General features: G+C 52.5%; 5 protein-coding genes across 5 annotated transcripts; all 5 read right to left on the bottom strand.

Annotated features, from left to right (window-relative positions):
- Nucleotides 1–3,150: 3,150 nt before the first annotated feature.
- Nucleotides 3,151–3,671, bottom strand: BBK36DRAFT_1119226 (DUF1348-domain-containing protein; the record flags this gene model as incomplete). Its single annotated transcript, XM_024890564.1, has 2 exons — nt 3,151–3,523; nt 3,577–3,671. The coding sequence occupies 2 exons, from the start codon at nt 3,669–3,671 to the stop codon at nt 3,151–3,153; spliced, it is 468 nt and encodes a 155-aa protein (XP_024749447.1).
- Nucleotides 3,672–4,455: 784 nt separating this feature from the next.
- BBK36DRAFT_1159185 (Glyoxalase/Bleomycin resistance protein/Dihydroxybiphenyl dioxygenase) lies at nt 4,456–4,903 on the bottom strand (the record flags this gene model as incomplete). The annotated part of the gene is made up of 2 exons (XM_024894175.1): nt 4,456–4,616; nt 4,696–4,903. 2 exons carry the CDS (start codon nt 4,901–4,903, stop codon nt 4,456–4,458), a joined length of 369 nt encoding a protein of 122 aa, XP_024749446.1.
- Nucleotides 4,904–5,575: 672 nt separating this feature from the next.
- Nucleotides 5,576–7,172, bottom strand: BBK36DRAFT_1200107 (hypothetical protein; the record flags this gene model as incomplete). Its single annotated transcript, XM_024897117.1, has 3 exons — nt 6,515–7,172; nt 6,324–6,458; nt 5,576–6,262 (listed from the first exon to the last, which is right to left on the bottom strand). Exons 1-3 carry the CDS (start codon nt 7,157–7,159, stop codon nt 5,576–5,578), a joined length of 1,467 nt encoding a protein of 488 aa, XP_024749445.1. The 5' UTR covers nt 7,160–7,172.
- Nucleotides 7,173–7,708: 536 nt separating this feature from the next.
- BBK36DRAFT_1119812 (hypothetical protein) lies at nt 7,709–9,568 on the bottom strand (the record flags this gene model as incomplete). The annotated part of the gene is made up of 4 exons (XM_024890628.1): nt 7,709–8,593; nt 8,762–8,941; nt 9,006–9,116; nt 9,191–9,568. 4 exons carry the CDS (start codon nt 9,566–9,568, stop codon nt 7,709–7,711), a joined length of 1,554 nt encoding a protein of 517 aa, XP_024749444.1.
- Nucleotides 9,569–13,483: 3,915 nt separating this feature from the next.
- BBK36DRAFT_1168749 (carbohydrate-binding module family 21 protein) lies at nt 13,484–15,987 on the bottom strand (the record flags this gene model as incomplete). Its single annotated transcript, XM_024895224.1, has 3 exons — nt 13,484–13,882; nt 14,077–14,931; nt 15,013–15,987. The coding sequence occupies 3 exons, from the start codon at nt 15,985–15,987 to the stop codon at nt 13,484–13,486; spliced, it is 2,229 nt and encodes a 742-aa protein (XP_024749443.1).
- Between the last annotated feature and the right edge of the window lie 2,459 nt (nt 15,988–18,446).

Raw genomic sequence — 18,446 nt, 5'->3', positions numbered from 1 at the left:
GAGAGAGGGCAAACGATGCACGACGCCGTGGGCGAATCGCACTCAGCTCAGGCTAGTTCTAAAGCGGCTATAGGCTGATGCAAGTCAAGATTGTGCCTGGGTAAGCTTGATTATTAGCTATTCACTGCCGGGAGAACCGCTCCGTACTCGGTAAGGAGCATCGCATCTCTCGGCTTCGTTGCACCACCGCCCCTGCAACCGGCGCAAAACTTGGCCAGCGAATTGTAAATACAGAGCAGCCGCTCAAGTGGTGTCACTCTAGGGATTCCTGCCATGAAGGCTCTACTAAAGAGGGTCGTCGGGCATTCTGCGAAAGGGGTTGCTTTGGAAGACCAGCACGGTTTCCCACAAAGGTCATCTCTCCAATTGACTGACCAGTAGGCCGGATCACAGCTATTCTCAGTACACGCGAACACTATCGGTCAGCGCGCATCACCTGTGGCGACAGCCTAAGGATTTAAACCAGAGCATCCTCACCCGTCGTCTTGGCGAAGTTCTGAGCTGCCTCTTCACACAAATGATCCCTGCCGGGACCAAAGTTCCCTTATCAAAACACGCCGCGCTGTTCATGGCTAGTTCGAGCCAACACCCACCAGGACTCTTTTGCCATCTGGGCGGACTTTTGTGACTGATCTTGGCTCGTTTGGTAAGGTAGAAGGACGGAAGCATGCGTGTGGCTTGCACTTTTGGGCCTTATTTAACCTTGCCGCTGCGCCAAGATAGTGCCGTCTTAATAATATGGGGCACAGGATCCCTGCTCTTGGGAGCTTTGATCCTCTTTCCTCTCGAACAGAATAGGAGCATAGTATGTAGTAGTAATACCAGGAGCTGTAAGATAGCTTTGAAGCCATACTTCCGCCCATCTCTACCATATGCGCGATACCATGGCACTACAATGATTAGAGACCTGGATACGAACAAAAGATGAACGCGAAGTATACGGTATCGACCAGGAGGGGGCAAGAAATGGCACGGCGATGTGCAGATCATCTCACTGGCGCTGGCCAGGGCCTACCGACGAACTGTTATTTCAGTGCTCAATTCTTCATCGCCTGCCTCGGTGAAAGCCACTAATTAAGAATGGCGACCGGGACAGACTTGACACATATAACAGCGAATGTAACTCTCACCACCACTTCCATCCGAGTACAGCACTTAGCCAGAGCGTACGGACATCCCATGCTACACTCAAAGGCATCCTATTACATACGCAAATCCATCTTCGCACACCTAGAGAATCCAGACAGGGAAACTAAACTATCATCTGAACATTACCAGGATGCTTGTACAGACATGTACTCTATCGCCGATGTGTCGACGCTGCCCCGGATTCGGCACCCAGAACAAAGTCCCCTGCCCCCCCCCCTGGCTTGTTCTTTTTAGCTTGTTCGATGGAGCAGAAGTCCCGCAGCCAACAGTTTGGAGTGCCAAGACGAGCGACAAAGATTCCTTGCTGATCGTAAAATAGCGATAGACTGATAAACGCTTGAAATGGCGTATGGTCTTGGCTGGTCAGAGAGCCTTGATTCGCTCTACATGGAGTATTACATTGGTTGATTAGCCAGCCTAGGGGAGATACCTTACTCGTAGAGGATCCCTTGCAAAGTTTCTCTCGTGGATCGCTGACATGCTCTATCCCGCATTGGCAGTTTCTTCGTGTCAAGCTGCTATAGTTCCATCAGAGACACCCGTTGTCGGGAGTAGAAGACATACTCGACGAGGGCTTTATACTGCTGGATTCCTTGTAAACTTTCTGGATCACTCCAGGACCCTTTACCCGTTCGTCAGTGCAAGTCCGACGTCCAATTCAATTCGCCCGATTACGGTTCTATGCTCCAAAGACAAGAATGTCGATTCAAGGGTAGGCGAAGGCGCAACCACGCCGCCAGCTTTCGAACAGAGGAAGGTCCCTTTAAGGTCAAGTGTGTCAATTGTATAAGTTCATGGCGATCAATACGCTTGGGGTCTTCGGCTTTGAGGTACCGATAAGACTGCTGCCGATGTATTTCCTTTAAATGTAGAAGCTGTTCTCCTAGTTTCGATCTCTTCCCACGCCAAGCTATTCACACAGATATCAACACACGCATCAGACCAATTGACACTCCGAAGCACACTCAGATTGCGTTAAATAAAAAGTCTAAATGCTACCCTTAGGAAGCAATTCATTGCTCATTTCGGCCGTTACAACCTCAATGGCCGAGAATTATTGCATCAGTTCATGCGACCCTCGTGAGAATCACAGCTTCCTTCGGCTGCATGAATTCTGGACCCTATCTTGTATAAATAGATCTTGCAGCTTCTCAGTCCATCATGCACGATTATGCAGGGACGTTGTCAGATACGCGGGGGAGAAATAGAAACACCTAGCCGCTTGTAGTATTTTTGCAACGGATCGAACCAAACTGGCCAAAATGGAAGACAGCAAGCCCACCGACGGCGAAATCTGCCTCTGGACTGAGGCTGGGGAGTTGGGGAGTTCTTAGGCTTCGATCAGCTCATAGTTCAACTCCAGGGGCAAGCATACCTGCCGAAGCAGTCATGAGAGCACACTAACTGATGAATGCTCTACCATTGTTGCTCTCTCAAAGAGACCTCATGACGCCTTGCAAAAATCCCAACGTAACTCTAGGTTGTCATACACCAGCCATGCCGGGCAAATGGAAGCGAACAATGGCAATCTCTTTGGCGGGGATACCTGGGATACAGATCATATATCGACTATTACGTTCACTTGTGTTCGACCGTGTTTCCCAAATCTCAACGTATAGGATAAGGGTGCACGCTATGGCCCTCCAGTCCTTTCGGTATATAACTGACATGGTATCTTTAGGCTACCAGTCCCTACTCAAAGAGGCCAGAGTCAGCGGCCAAACGACTCTGTTGCAATCGTGTCCGATTTTATAGTGGCTGCGACATTTGTCTCTAGTGGCTATTATTGCCAGAGTCTACTGGCCAACGTTGCGTCGCAGTAGTGAGCTTCGTCACGATATCATGGACACATTGCTATTTGTCTTTCGTAGTCCTTTGCAAATTTGGAGACCTGACTGCTGCTCAACACTATCTGCGACTGCGACATCACAGGATATCATACAAAGATCAAGCAATTCTCACCAGCAGCCGCCTCCGGTTGTAAACCAACACACTGCACCTCTACCAGTGCTTCTCGGAAATGTCCACGGTATTCACATCGACCCCATCCTTGAACCACCTCTCCTCATCGCTGATCTTCACGTCGTTTCCACTCATCTGCCGCTTCCTCATCAACCCATTCTCAGCAAAAGTCCAGTCCTCAAGCCCATACGTGCGCCACCACTGTCCCGACTCGTCATACCACTCATACCAGAACTGCACCGCAATCTTGTTGTCCGTAAAGGCAAAGAGCTCCTTTCGCAGCCGATAGCCGTTCTCTCTGGACCATTTGTCGGTGAGAAACTTCTTGATCTCGTCGCGGCCTGTCAGGAATGTGCCACGATTGCGCCAGATTGAGTCTGGCGTGTAGCCCATCTTGACACCGTCTGGGTTTCTACGGTGGATTTTGTCGGTAAACGCAGTTATCATATTGAACGGCGTACAAACCTAGTGTTCCAGGAATCCTGTGCAGCTTTCACTTTTATCTGAGCTGTTTCGGCCGTAAATGGCGGGTATGGAGCTCGTCCCTCTTGCGCAGACATTGTGAGATTGGAATAGAGAGGATGTTCTGGTGAATGATTGTTGTTGCGATGCTTCTTTAGTGAATCAGATATCTGTTTCTCTCATCCCTTTATAGTCGTCCCATTGATTCAAATCGAAATACGATACTAACCTAACTAGCTGTTTGCCTCGCAGAAATTTCCCTTTTTCGTCTATCACGACTTACATCATAGTCACTTTATCCGTGTCAGCGGCATCGAAGCGGCACGGCCGTCGGCATGGCTGTCCGGCACTTCCTCACAAACTGCGCCATTTCCGCGGTATCCGCACAAAAGCCTCACCAGGTGGCGTGTCAGGTCATTCCAATTGAAATCAAAGCTGAATCACTTGAGAAAAAGCGATTGGATGCGGCTCACGAAATTGATGCGTCATTTACGCTGGGCTCAGGGAGCTTAGCAAACTCGCGACGACTTTGAATCCGGGCGACTTGAGCTTTTGCGGATAAATGTTTACTGGATGGGAGAATAGTATGAAGGATTGAGCTTGCCGTCTGACGTGCTTGAGTATGAACCCTCAACTCTGTAGTGGGACTCGGTCATGCACTATACGTTGCCCGACTACTTAGCACCTTTTGAGGACCCAACAGTATATACTCTAAAGCGATATACAATATCACAAGCAATATCGGGAAAGGCTCCAAGGATTTACAACAAAGTGTCAATTTTACTTGCTTAAATGTCTCCTACATAGGATACATGTGATACAATGCTCGAGGCTACAATTGGTTTCATTCCTCATTCCCAACTTGCTGCCTCAAAGTCGCCCTCAAGCAGTCAGGGTGCCAGCCTCGATGTTGTTGCCAACAGGGTCGTGGAAGAAAGTGGCATAGTACTTGGGGTGAATTCCGGCTCGGATACCGGGAGCTCCATTGTCCTTTGCCCCGTTTGCGAGAGCCGAGGAGTGAATGGCGTCAACAGCGCTGGTATCTACATATAACAATTAGCATCTGTAGGCGAGATTACCCCCTAAGGAGCTGCCATTGTACATAAGAAGTTCTTTACTTACCGGCAGCCTGGAAGGCAACGTGCACGTTGGATGTCTTGTCGCCGGAGAGAAGGACAAACTCGGGTCCGGTGGTGCCAAAGCCAACCATGCCTTCAGGGAAACCAGGGAGCTTCTGGAGTCCGAGAGTCTTGAGGACGGTGCTGTAGAACTGAACGGTAGGCGCAAAGTCGGCCTTGGCGACGTGGAGGAGAACGTGTCCGATAGGCATTTTGAAGAGTGTAAAGTTATAACTAAATGTGATTGTTGTAAATTTGTTGTATGTGTTGTAGATGAGGCTTTGTTGTCGAATGTGATGTGTGAGTTGTATCTCGGTTCCAGAGAGGATGGTTTCTCGGTCTTATATACGCCATCTCGAGATGTTTCATGTCCAACAATTCGAGGTACTTCAACGCATAGCCTACGTCAATATCCATCTCATGACAAATCTGGATCCTACTCGCGAAGCTCGCATGATTACACACCCACTCAATGTCAACTGTTGTTCACTTCTGGTCGATGGCATCACCGGCTGCTACCCGTCGGGCGTTGAAGGATCAAGAGCCGCGAAGGAGAATGCGAGATGATACCGAAGACGCTAAGCCCTGCGTAGAAATCAGTACCCTTGTCACGCTTTCGGGAAACGCAAGCGGTTCTCATTCTGCGGAGCGGAGGCGGCATCGAGTGCGGCCACTAGACTCGTTCGGGGGACCAGTACCCCGGCAGGGGCTTGAGGTCAGGTTGGAATAGAGTTGAACTGCTTGACGATGATGGAGCTTATACGCGCCACTCTAAGAGATATTCCTAAGCAGAGTCAAGTGGAAAAGCCTATTGGATACAACTACAGCGAAGATGAATGCCGTATTATTAACAAATGCTCTCATAAGTATCCGATTCCAAAGTTTCACTCTCTCGAAACTGGTCGAGGAATCTTCCATCCCATTCTCTGGCACCAGTCGACAAAGATCACACTTGGCAGAATATGTGATGCACTTGGGGATTCAGGTTGTGTGCTCTCCATATACCATTCCCGCCATCTAGCTGCCGTGGTAAGTGTCGTTCTCGCAACGCCGAGCTTGATCGCCATAAAAAGCTCTGCTTGGGAAGCAGTCGACAGCCCCTCCTTTTCAATGAGCAGTATCTTGGAAGCAAATTCCTCTGCCGTCTCCTCACAAGAGGCATTTCGTACCGGATCCAAGCAGAAGAGCAAGCGGTTCAGAAGAATGGACACTGCGAAACTGAAACCAAGCGCTTCATGCTGCCTATCTTGGTTTATACGCATGGTGGCACAATCCGCTGTGTTTGGCCCGAAGTACTTCTCATGCCAGAGCAGAATCGACTGACGCAGGTGATACAGTTTGCTCTCAACGTGCTCGACTAGGGAGTCTGGGGTATTGTCCCGAGTGATGCAGACGATTTCCGAAGTCTTCTGGAAATACTCGGGAACGTGGCATACGTTGGTCAAAAGGGAGACAATCGGCTCACTCCGATCGGAGAAGAGGCTATCGTCTGTGGGGATGGAGAACAATGCTGCCTGCCAAGCGTCGTCGGCTAAGAAGCAGCCCTCGTTGGCATTGAGGGCCTCGTGAAACTAGGTCTGTTTTTGAGCAATCACATACTCCAGACGAATTTATCGAGAGACTGAGGCTTACGATTTGGCCAACATGGGATAGGAGCAATGCTTTCTCAAAGTCGCTCTCGCAGCGGCCAGGGCCACGGAGCTTTATCAACGCACCTGCTCCTGTGGAGTGATAGTTCCAGGCATCTTCGGTCGACATCTTCAGGAGCTGGAAACCTCGTGAGACGACTAATCAGACCAGAAGTCGCGCCATAGAACTCTTACCTCGTATACCCCAAGTAACGCTGTAGCACACAGCACATCCGGCTGAAGACATGCTTTAGGATTCTGTAACTCGGCCTGCAGGGCCTTCAGGGCACTCGAGTAGAGCTTTAGAATGCCGCAAGACACTGGTTCAGAAGGAGAAGTAAGCCATTGCTGTGCTCGAGCAGCCACACATGCGGCGGCTTTGTCCAAAGCGCTGTTATGGCCAAGCCGACTCGGCAGATAGCTCAGATACGACCAATGCCGATCGCCCAGGACCTCGGTCAGCATGGTGGGTTTGTTTGCCAGGCGGCTTGCCGTCGCGTAGCTGATGTGGAAGGAAGTCAACTGAGACAAGTCGAGAAGGTCAAAGTTGTATCGCATCCTCATCTTCTCGTAATGACAACTTGCGAGGTTCGCTGAAATGGCAGGATTCACGAAAACACTGGCACTCTTTCTCGACGCATCCCTTTCTCTGCTGTCCTCGTCTTGCAGCATCCCAACGGGATACTGTATCAGATTGTGTTGCCCATATCCGCCTCGTTTCCGCCTGTCATGGGCACATCTGCTCATGGCCTGCTTTCGGATCTGCTTCCTGGCATGCTTATCATCGGGAAGAAGCCGATTGGTTGCCGTTATGAAGACAAGCGAAAGAGAGTCCGTCATGGTGCGTATGCCTATGCTCGTGCTGAGGAATCAATCTCGACAAGGTATAAGGAGAGTTTCACGAGTAACCGTCGCATCTGAGGAGATTTTAAGACGGCACTTCATCGTAAGACTTCGCCTGAGAGTGAGCTCGGCTTAGATGGCTTAGCGTATCAACTTCATGAGGCGGACCTCCGTAAGAGCTTGGGGAAAACCCGGAGATTTGGTAGCGTTGATTGTGGGGTGATGGCCGCAAGTTGATTACTACAAGGGTACTGTTTCCCATAATAGGAAAGGTTTCTGAGTCGCTAGAGTATGATGTAAAAGCTGAACTGCACGCCGTTCTCTGTTACTCCATAATAAACCCCGAGATGATTCCGTGAGCAAGCAAGCGGACATGACGTTCCAGTTTGCAGTCAACAAAGATGAAAGGAATCACTTCCAATCTGTCACTGGCATGTCGTAATTTCGCATCATCGTTCTCGACATAGCGTAATTGTCGATGGAGCCATCGACCTCTTTATACAATTATTAGGTATGTGCGAAATGTACATCATTAACATGGTAGTTCTAATCAGACACCTTTATATAGTATATCCCCCCTCTGCCCTTCACATAGCTCACTCTCACCCTATCTCCAAGCCTCTGAAAGATTCTCTTTTCGCAATTCATCCGATAATCCATCTTCGAAAGCAAAGGCTGCAATGCCGCCGCCAAACTGACACAGCTGTGATCCCTCACCGTCACACTGCTCGCCACAGCCGCCGTGATCACCACCAGGAGCAGCTGCAATCCCACCGTCAGGCCCAGTATCAAGTGTACAAAGACCCAGTGGCTAATGTCTACCTTGATCCCCTTCAGCGGAAGCATTCCCGGAGCGTTGACGTTGGTGTTCACCTGAGCCGTGATGGCGACAACCCCAACCGCAAAGGCCGCCGTCAGCTGGCCCATGCCGGTCGTGTTGCCCCCTTGAGTCGCTCCATAGTAGGACTCTGCTGGATAGCTCTGGAACTGAAAGTGTCGGGTGCTGTTTGTGCTGACTCCAATGGCCGAAGCGCCGTAGCCCTGGAGAGCAATTGCAGTGGCGGCAAGCGAGGTTACGTTGACGCCGACTTCTTGTGCCGGATTCTGGACATTGGTGACTGCTCCTACGGTGACATTGCAGCTATAGAACCACGGATCCGTCTCCGACGCCTCAAATGCAAACACATGTCCCCACGTTGGTCCAGTGTCTCGATCGGGATTAACCATAAAGGTCGTCTGGTCCGCTCCGTTGAGAGCGGGAATCGTAAACTCGGTGCGATTTGCGTCCCCAATGGTGATGGTGTGATGAGTCCCGTCTCCCCCTTCCAAGACTCTCCACGCTTTACACGTCCCTACAGTTGAGATGGAACGATTCGTGGCTACCGCTTGGTAATACGGCAGATCATCCGGCGTTGCCTCGTAAAATATGTACTGACACGAGTTCTGATTGCAGTACATGAGATTAGCGTCTGGGTCCATGAGCTTGCCGGGCCGGGGAATCTCGTTGATTCCGCCATATCCGTAGGCGAGGGCAACGAGGCCATAGCTGTATGTGTGAGTCAGTTACTGCACTCATGATTTCTTCACGTTACGAAGGACGTACTTGTTCGCCGTATATCGTAAAGCACTTATCGCCTGGGAATTGGACGACAGTACTTTGTTCGTCTGGATATGGGTCATATCTGGCACTGCGACGGTTCCGGGCTTTGTCACAGTCATATTGTCTGCCGGATTGATGTTATATGTCAGGCCAAGAGTCGCGACGGCTATTTGCGAGGCCTGGATACCTCTTTCACCGTCAGCTACATCCTGCGAATACATGGGAAGGGAGGGAGAAACTGACCACATTGATCAAGACCCAGAACAAGACATACAACCTCACCAAATGCCGACGCGTCACGTAGCCCAGCTGGAAGAGGCTGCTGAAATTTTCGCTCTGCAGTATATAATCGGCCTGTTACCGGTCACGATCATGAGCAAAATCGTTCCCTTGCGACGTTCGATCAGACCTTGTTCAGCTTCACTCACCTCTTTCGGCGTCCACTCATACCAGCTCAACACCCACCACCTCAGCTCCCTCACCATGTGCTTCATCGAACTCGCAATATTCAGTCCCAGCGCAATCGAAATCGCAATGATCAAGGTATTGAACTCCTTCTTCTTCCTGGTCACCATGGCCTCCTTCAGCGAATACTGCCACAGCACGAGATAAGCTCCCACAACCAGCACAGCCGTTACAGCCCATCGCAGCGCGCACGCAAGAAAGAGGCGCTTGAACTGGTTCCTTCGCCTGAAGTGTTCGCTTGAGAAGCTCTCGTTACGCTGGACGTCGCTGCGCAAACTGTCGCTCGGCCGGCTCTGCAGCGTAGGAGTTTGCTTTGACGCCGCTGGAACAGCTGTGCGCATCTTTCAATATGTGTTTCTTCGAACCGGAGCATTCGCGACTCGTTGACCGGAATCGATTACATGTTCGTTTCGACAAGGCTCGAGTCGCTGGGCGCAGTGAATGCGTGGCAATGGAGTCCAAGAATTCACGATTATAAAATTGTTTCTAGTAACATTTCGCTTCCGGAGCAAAAGAGAAAGAATAGTAGGTAGCCCGAAACGACGAAAAGCCCGAGCAGAGCTGAAGCGTTAGAGTTCAAGTGGCACTTCTACAGCTGAAACTAGCTCTCGGTGGCAGCTGTCTAAAATATCGAGAGAAGAGAGAAGTCCAAGGGATTCCCCAAAGGTTCCCGCCATTATAGGCTACCTGAGTCACCTAGTAAATGCCCTTGCTCCAACGGTATCCTCAACTGAGACATGTGGACTATCTTCATCTCGTTTGGTAGTTCTCATCACGCACGTGAAAAGAGAGAAGACTCGTGCTCGCTGGAGCTCATGCTATGTAGATAAGGCTCATTCCGATCGCGATAGTCGTAGGACTAGCCCCTCAAGACTCTGACAGGGGCAGTAGCGGCTTATTTCCGCGTTGACAGGAGAAGGGACCTCTCCTTTCCAAACGCCTGGGAACCCATAATATGTTCAACCGGCTGAATTATCTCTTCAGCTGGAGTTCACATGGGTCAACTCGGCAACTCCGTCATCGCGGTGGCGTACGCGGCGTTTGCTCGTTTCCCTCTGCCAACACGGCACGATTCGCTTTGACAAATATGGCAATACTCCATACTGTCAACTTGGTAACGCACGCATAGTCATTGGGCAGGTAAAGGTACGTCTCCGTTCAACTCACTTTTGTCTGTACGAGTATGCTACCTTTGTCAAACCTGACTCTCGGAGATCCTTTGACTGCTCTGCATACGGTAGCATTCGGCGTTGGAGCAGTTGTGGCAGGGCATGCACAGACAGAGTTACAAAAACAACTCGACAGCGCCCAGTACAAGCAAAGTTCCATTATTGCCCATCTCGGCCTCATGATGATTGGTGTATTCAACATGGAAAGCTCAATTCTTGTTTCTTTCAAAAGTCCAAGCACGTTTGCAACGGCACACACACAGCCCCCTGGCCGGAGCCCGAGAACATTAACAAAACCAATCGGCATCAAGGATGGTCGTCCCGCACCATTGAAGAGGGCAGAAATCTAGTGGCTCAGCTGCGAAGAAAGACAACTCCAGCTCACGGCGGAGAAAAGTCCTGTATGCCACATCCATCTCCAGAACTTCCAATTCGGCGGCCTGCTGACACTGACATGCACGAGTACGCGGCCGCGGAGTAACTGAATTGTATTTCTCCTCTTCTGCATCCTTTCACGATGAATTCTTGGGCGGTTGACGCAATGTGATGGGCGTTTGGCATATGCATTAACACCCAGATATTGCATCCTCAACACTTTCCACTTCGTGTACAGACAGCAGAAACCAGCTTCTTCTGCCGTCCCGCGTCTGGAGACAGTCTGCAATGTCACCACGGCAAGAGAGGCCTGGATGGCAGTATGTATAGTAAGTCGATTGTAGATAGGTTCTCCGTACACTTACACGTAAGTGCCTTAGCCTTGGCCTTGGAACGCCTCCAGATCCTTGTTCACGATGCACGACCCTCAATCGAGAACTGTCAGTCTCCACAGCGCCATGGGTCCTCCGTCTCTTGCTCTCCACCATAGCTTCGTTTTCCCTTTCTCCATTTCCATGCAGCTGGAGAGGAGGCACGGAGCACGGGAAGGACAGACACGGGCCTAGCTCCGCTGAACCAACGCCGGATAGAAGACAACGGGATAGAACACCCCGGCTGCGTCATCGCCAGCGCAAAAGCCCTCATCGCTTAGTTAGTCAAGTCAGGCCAAATCCATCTGCTATACTAGCTCTTGCACTTGTATCGACATACATACATCGTACTCCATCATGTCCTTCAAACGATCCTCTATCTTCGTTGTCGTTCTCATCCACGCACGCCCCCTTTCCCCCATAGCCCCAGACGTTTATACGGAGTACTCTACACCGTTTCCTCCATGATGCACGCACCTTGCAACACCCGCCGTCTCCATTCTCCATCCAAGACCACACTCCCCTAGCTAAACACAACACAATCCAGACCAGATGCAACCTACCCCAACCTCCGTTACCGCAAATAACCTGACAATATCAAAAACGGTAGCCCCTCCCACAGCAGCGGCGGCAGACCCCGGCCGTCGTCAGGCACCAAGACATAAGCAAGCCTATAAAAACAGCCACTCCTCTCTCAACACATGTTCCCTCTTTTCCCCGTTTTCTCATGCACATCCGCCCAAACAGATGCCACCAACGAATGCACGTCGCTTGCCATCATTTTTCTTTTTCCTGTTCCCTTTTTCTTTTCCCCCTTGCCCTGGCTTCTCATACGATTACGAGAAAAGGACCGTCTCCATAAGCACAAAATTCCCTCTTTATTCTTGTTTCCTTCGTACAGTAGCGTAAAACGTGCCTTACTCACGCAGCTAAGCGGATTCGAACAGACAGCAAATGGGAAAGGGGAAACTGATACGCCCCCCGCTGAGATGTGATGGTCCGATGCAAACCCGCGGCCGCATACTTCTGACATACAGCACCAAGCACAACACGGCAACACAAACACGCAAAGGCGCGCGACGAACAACACAGCCCAATGAACCCTCATCCGTGGTTTGTTCAACATGCTCCGTGATTATGCACGCACTTCGCCCCGCAAAGTCTTGCCGAGTACTTCGCCGCCACCAGACCAATGCCCTCTCGCCCGCCCGCCCGCTTGCTGACTGACTGGCCGATTGACTAAGGCTTCGCTGTAATGGTCTTCTGTGCCTTCTGGATCCTTCATTTTCGCCTTCTGGACGGGAGATGCCGCGTCCGGGTGGGCCGTCGAACGACAGGTGAAAAGGCCGCTTCTGCCATAGAAGCAGACAGGCAATCAAATGCACTCACACGCAAACACACGTCGCGGCACATTGGACACAGAGAAACAGTAAACGAGAACTCTAGGCATAACATCTGTAATCTAGGCAATTTCATTTATGTCTGATCTCTTGCGTGTAGTAGTTTGTTATAGCAGCAGTTGCACTGATAGTCCCGGAGTGCCTGCAGAACCAAATCGAAACAATCAATACCATTATCAACCGACTTTTTCCTTTCCATTCTCCGCCTGCTCGTAAACAAGTAGCCCAATGCAACCTGGACCGAAAAAACCAACCCGTCGGCCGCCTTTCAGTCCATTCCCTGAAAATACACAAATGAGAGCGTTGACAAGTCGTTATCAATTCGCCTGGTCCTCCTGTTCATAACGGTCTGGAGCCGTGAGAGACGTATAGAAGAGCGGGACAAAAAGGAAACCCCGGGGGGGATAAAACACAGGAGATGAACCGTAGTGGTGAGGTTACTCCATCGCAAGACCCGTCATGAACCGAATCCAGAGCGCAGAAATAGAAAACAGAAACAACCTAAAGAGACAAAGACCAAATTTCCCATATGCCCTTGTAAGCGCCAAGCGATAAAAAAGACAAACCCTCATCGTGTGTGGCCAGACTCCAAGAAATACAGACAACCGTAGAAAAAAGGATAAAAGAAAAGGAAAATGAAAAATACAACTCCCGCTCTTGCTTGTTGCTGCGAACAACAAAGTAGAATCGACGGCTGCAAAACGAGCCCCAATCTGATTCAGGGCCGTTTGAGTGAGATGAAAAGACAAGGCAAATCATGTAAGAGCCCCGTAGTGTTAAACAGAGGACGCCCGTTGGCGGTGGCGATTGTCCAAAACCAAAACCAAGTGTTTTTTTGTCGTTATAAAATTCGTCAGTGTTGAAGAAAAAAGCCCCCGTCAACAGAGAAAGATCCTGCATATAGCCGATGATCTCATCCGATAACCGCTCCCGAAGACAATCTAGCCCCGGATGGCGGTAGCGGTATGAGGCTCTCCGTGCCAGCGAAATCGTTGTTGAACCATCTGCTGTGCGAAGAACGGGGCATCAGTGGGAGATGTGGAAAAGGACGGCGATGGCGACCTCATGTGCGTCATGGACTTGGGAGTCGACGACTGATCTCTGCTGATGAGGACAGAGGATACGGAGTCGAGAGACGAGGGCGATGCCGCGAGGTAGTCGGCGGTCAGGGGGCGGTTGATCTTCATATCAATAGGTTGATGTAGGCTGTGGTGAGCCGCAGGACCAGTGTGGTGAAGGGGGTGAACCGCCATGGAATCCGACGCAGGGCTGCCGCCATCGTTCTCTTCGCTCTTGGTCGCTCCATTCGTGGCCGTGGTGGACGATTGCTTCGAACCAAACTGTGAAAAGGGAAAAAGCCAAATGTCAGCTACACTATTCCACCCATTTTTTTTTTCATTGTCCCTCCTCTCCACCTAGCCTCCCTCCCTCGAATCCTGTTGTGACGGCGGCAAGTTCCTTGTACCAACAACTAGACTGCGGCGGGCGGCTGAGGCGGCTGGGGGACGCTGAAGTGATCTCCGGGGGTACGTACAAAGCAGTATTTACTGACGAGCTCTTCGTAGGAAGAGCTGGAGAGGCCGAGGCCAAGGCCAACATTGGGCGAGGGAGCAGCAGCGGCAGCGGCAGCGGCAGCAGAAGCAGCGGGTGCGGCGGCAGGCTTGCTGGGCTCCGGAGCGGGCGGTGCGCTCGTCAGAGGCGGGCCGAAAGACATGGGCGTCGGGCTGTTGCGGACGTTTCTCTTCATATAGAGGGCGTCCTTGTCCTTGGCCGCGGAGTCCTTGGCCGCTTGGACGGCAGCGCTCAACGACGCTCCAAAGTCGTAACGGTTGGCAAAGGCCAGGCCGCTGGGCGCGGTCAGGCCCAGGCCCCTGGTGATGTTGTCGCTGGCCAGATTGCTGGCCGACTTGGTCTTGAGGCGGAGGCCGGGAGTGTTGGACTCGCCCAAGTAGTCGTTGATTTGCTGGTCGTCAAACTTAAACTTTGGTTTCTTATCAAAATCTTCAAACGAGAAAGACATCTGTCCGGACCGGCCGGAACCTGCAGGCGTCTGCTTGCGGTTGCTGCGCGGCAAGTTGTTGCTAGCGGACCGTGACACGGCACCCTGGAAGCTGTTCTTACCGTTCTGAGGCTTAAACTGCTTGCGGAAGTCGACCTGGAAGTTGGCCGAGTTGTTGCTGTCCCAGTACTCCTGGCCGTTGACGTTGTAGCGGATGCAGAAGTACAGCGTCTTCATCTCCAGGTTGATCGTGTCCGACAGCTTGATGGAGAAGGTGAAGCGGTCTTGGGGGACACGAGTTGTCTGGGGGCGGATCTCATGGGTGAACTCGGCTGCCACTTCCGAAGTTGTCTTCCAATAGTCGAGTGTGAAACGGCAGACAACCGACTTCTGGTACGACAGGTTGGACACGGCCACCGAGCCCAGCATCGACTTCTGGTCGGCAGACAGCCAGACCCTTTCCAGGCGGACGGGCTGCTCGCGTCGCTGCGGCGAGTCCGGGGGGAAGTTGTTGGTGATGAGCTGCCAGTCAAACGGCGGTGATCGCGCAACGGCCCGCTTCTCGCCGCCAGGGAAGGGATACTCTGCCTCGCTGTCGTAGTTTTCGACGGGAGACGAGCCCGCGCTAACGGCAAGCGGCCGGTCAACCTGCAGGAAGTGGCGGATGTGCTCCAGGTGCGAGTCGAAGTGCACGGCCTTGGTGAACATGGGAGTGCCGGGCACGCTGGACGGGCGCTTGTGCCCTCGCAGCGCCGGCCTCACCAGCTCGCCCGACTTCTTGCGCACCATCGGCGGCTTCGGCCTCATGTCGTCTTCCGAGTCCTCCGAGACGGTCTGCGAGTTCTCGGCAGAGGTCATGATGGCGGATACGTTGGGATCCGTAGCCGACCGGACGTGGCCCCGGCGCCCCGTCGCCTTGGGCAGATCGCTCAGGCTCATGGCGCTGAAGCTGGTGTGCACGATGCTCCGAGGAGTCTCGTCGTCAGGGACGATGAGTCTCGACTCTTTGCTCGGCGGCGACGGTGTCCGGGGCTGGGGGATCTGGCTGACGGCGTCCCTGAGCTTCCCCAGCTTGCGCCCCCGGATCTCCGGACGGCTATCATCCTCGCTATCCGACGATGCCGAGTCGGGCGGCGAGATGATGGCTGCATTCGGGATCCCGCGGTCGTCCGTAACTGGCGGCGGCGACTTGCGCAGGCTGGCACTCACAGGAGGGGCTGCGCCGGCGTTCTTGACCTCGTCGGAGGAGCCATAGGGCGGAGACGGCGTGGAGTGAGCCTCAGTGGACGGAGGTGCAGAGGGCGTTCGGCGGTTCTTGTTGAGGTATGAGGCAGAGCGAGGCAGCGACGGCTTCTGGCCGGAGGTGATTGATGAACGCCGGCTCACATCTGGAGAAACTGTCGCTGAGGAGGCGGGAGATCGGTGAGAGGGCGGCGTGTAAGGCATTCCCAGGACCTTTGTTGGGGTACTGCTGGAGGAAGAGAGATGAATAACGATAGCGTGATCCCGGTAGTAAAAGAGAGATGCTGCAAATGATTCTTCAACGGCGGTCAAAATGGGCCGTTGCTAAGAGCTGATGATTTGCACTCTTGTTTCGATTATATCATAGGACGGGGAAAAAGGGACCAGGGGTGGTTGTCGGGCCTCAAGGTAACCGACGAGATGGAACAAGAGTAGCGACAGGGAAGCTAGTATCTAGGTGGGATGATCTGGAAGCCGGGAAAGTACGCTGTCAGCACGTGGTCGTCGAGATCAGAGAATTGTAGTCGATGATTCGAGGTTTTGGACAGGGGGTTGAGTGGAGGGGGAATAGCGCATGACTTTCAGAGCGACCAGAGTGATATCCATAAGCAGACCGTGGAGCGGCGGTTGTTTGTAAGGAAGAGGGTTCATCTAGGCACTGGCGGAAAATGAAGAAACGGTGTGGAAGAGTTGTGAAATGGAGCTTGTCAAGATGAAAAACACACGAGAGATGATAAACAAGGTTTTCATGTCCAATCCTTCCACTGCCATGGCTGGGGCTATGCTGGAAAGTAAACTCAATGGCGCCACTTACAGCTAGAAAAAGTCTCCGGAGTGCACAGGAAGCAACGACACGGTCTCAAGCTCGGGCAATATTCCAGCAACCGAGAAGAGGACTGTGAGGTGCAAGCTGTGAAAGCTCGAAGAGCTCGAAATGCGGAGAGTCGAAGTGCTTAAGATCGCCAGACGGGGGCTGAGCCTGACGGATTGATATGGGCCGGCTCGGTTTCCAACGGTGTCGAGTCGGGCAGAGAAGGGTGAGAGACACGGAGCAGAGACAATCCTTGCACGATGACGCAGCAAAGACGTGGTTGAAGCTCGAGACGGGTTGTGGAGATGCTCGAGAAGAAGGGAGAAGAAAATTGACGATGCACGGCAAGAACGGCGATGATGGCGGAGGAGATTCGACGACGGCACGGAAATGACGGAGAGGAGGTCTGTTGTGTGGTCTGGTCTGGTCCTCTGATTCCACTGACTGGAGGCGGGCAGGACGTCGTGGACTGGGCTGGTAAGGTGAGGATGGAGTTAAAAAACCCTTTTGCAAGCAGAAGGAGGAGGAGGAAGAAGAAGGAAGAGGCGGCCCGGTTGGTGATGCCGATGAAGATGAGGAAAATGGGAGGAGATAGGGAAGTTGAAGACGGAGGAGGTGGGGAGAGGCTGGTTTTGGCTGCGTGAGACGGGCGATACGTACCGCTGAGCTGCGCTCTGAGGTCGTACCAAGGCAACGCAAGCGCAGCAAGTACCGGCGCCCAAATGGGACCCAGAGGCGAATAATGGCGGAAAAGGGAAAGGAAAAAATCAAGAGGCTAGAGCAGCGCCATCGTACAGGTACCTGCTAGTGGAAGGCTCGGGCCCGGATCCAGGTTGCAGTACTTGTACTTGGGTGTATTACAGGCCTGTCCGCTGCACTGAGACCTTGGACCTGCCCTGCTCTAGGCTGCATGAGGATGGGGGATTGCAAAACTTGGCTGGTTGGAACTAGCGGCAGAGACAGGGGGTGCGAGAGGGTGGAAGTCGACCTGAGTCCCATCTCGAATCTTGTCATCTCGCCGCCGTCCTTGGCTGGCTGTACATACGAAGCAATGGGCGGCGGGTATAAACCGAACCCTTGTCCCGCCCCAGCACCGCCTTACTTTTACAAGTACAAGTCCCATACATGCTAATAAAGGTCCTGCACTCTGGCCTGTCCTCCGTTCCGCTCAAGAGGCACTATTCCATCCCCAAACCAGCCGGCCGGCAGCCAGAAGGAAACGAGAAGTCTCCAGAGGGCTGCTGCCACACTGGTTCGATGGCTTGAGATGGTGGGCCGCCGTCGATCGGCTTGGAGGGTGGCCTGTCCTTAGCCCCAGCAACCTTCATCCCTGAGAGAGGGGCCTCGAGATAGGCGGCCAACAGGGGAGGGGAGTGGACAAGGACGACAAATGGGCGAGCCGAAGCAACAGCTCAACCGCCTACCTGAACCCCGGCCGGCAAGAGGAGCACCAACAAACACTCAGCAGCCCCATCGCGGTGCCTAGCCTTGGTGCAGAAAAGTTTTTGTGTGTGCCTGTAGATGGATGTACAGTAGCATCCAGCGGCCCAAGGTCAAGGTCAGGAAGCCATGCGTCGTCTGTTTCGAGTCTAACACATCTCGTGCAATCTCGCAGCTACGTTGAACCGATGGGCTTCAAGGAGGAGTTTGCTTTGGATCTTCAAACGGACGGGGCTCCTGTGCTAGCTCCATCTCTCCCATCTCGACTGGCGATGGAGCAACTCGCACTTGTTGTGTTGTGGTTCCCATTTCGCAGCGCATGTATGATATGAAGACACCCCCCCTTTTTGTCCATGCCGCCCCTCACTCTTGAGCGAATCCGATATCAACATGCACCAAATAATATCTTGTA

The sequence above is a fragment of the Trichoderma citrinoviride genome (assembly GCF_003025115.1).
Source record: "Trichoderma citrinoviride strain TUCIM 6016 unplaced genomic scaffold BBK36scaffold_7, whole genome shotgun sequence".
In the NCBI taxonomy this organism is placed as follows: domain Eukaryota; kingdom Fungi; phylum Ascomycota; class Sordariomycetes; order Hypocreales; family Hypocreaceae; genus Trichoderma; species Trichoderma citrinoviride.
This window is presented reverse-complemented; position numbering and strand designations above follow the sequence as displayed.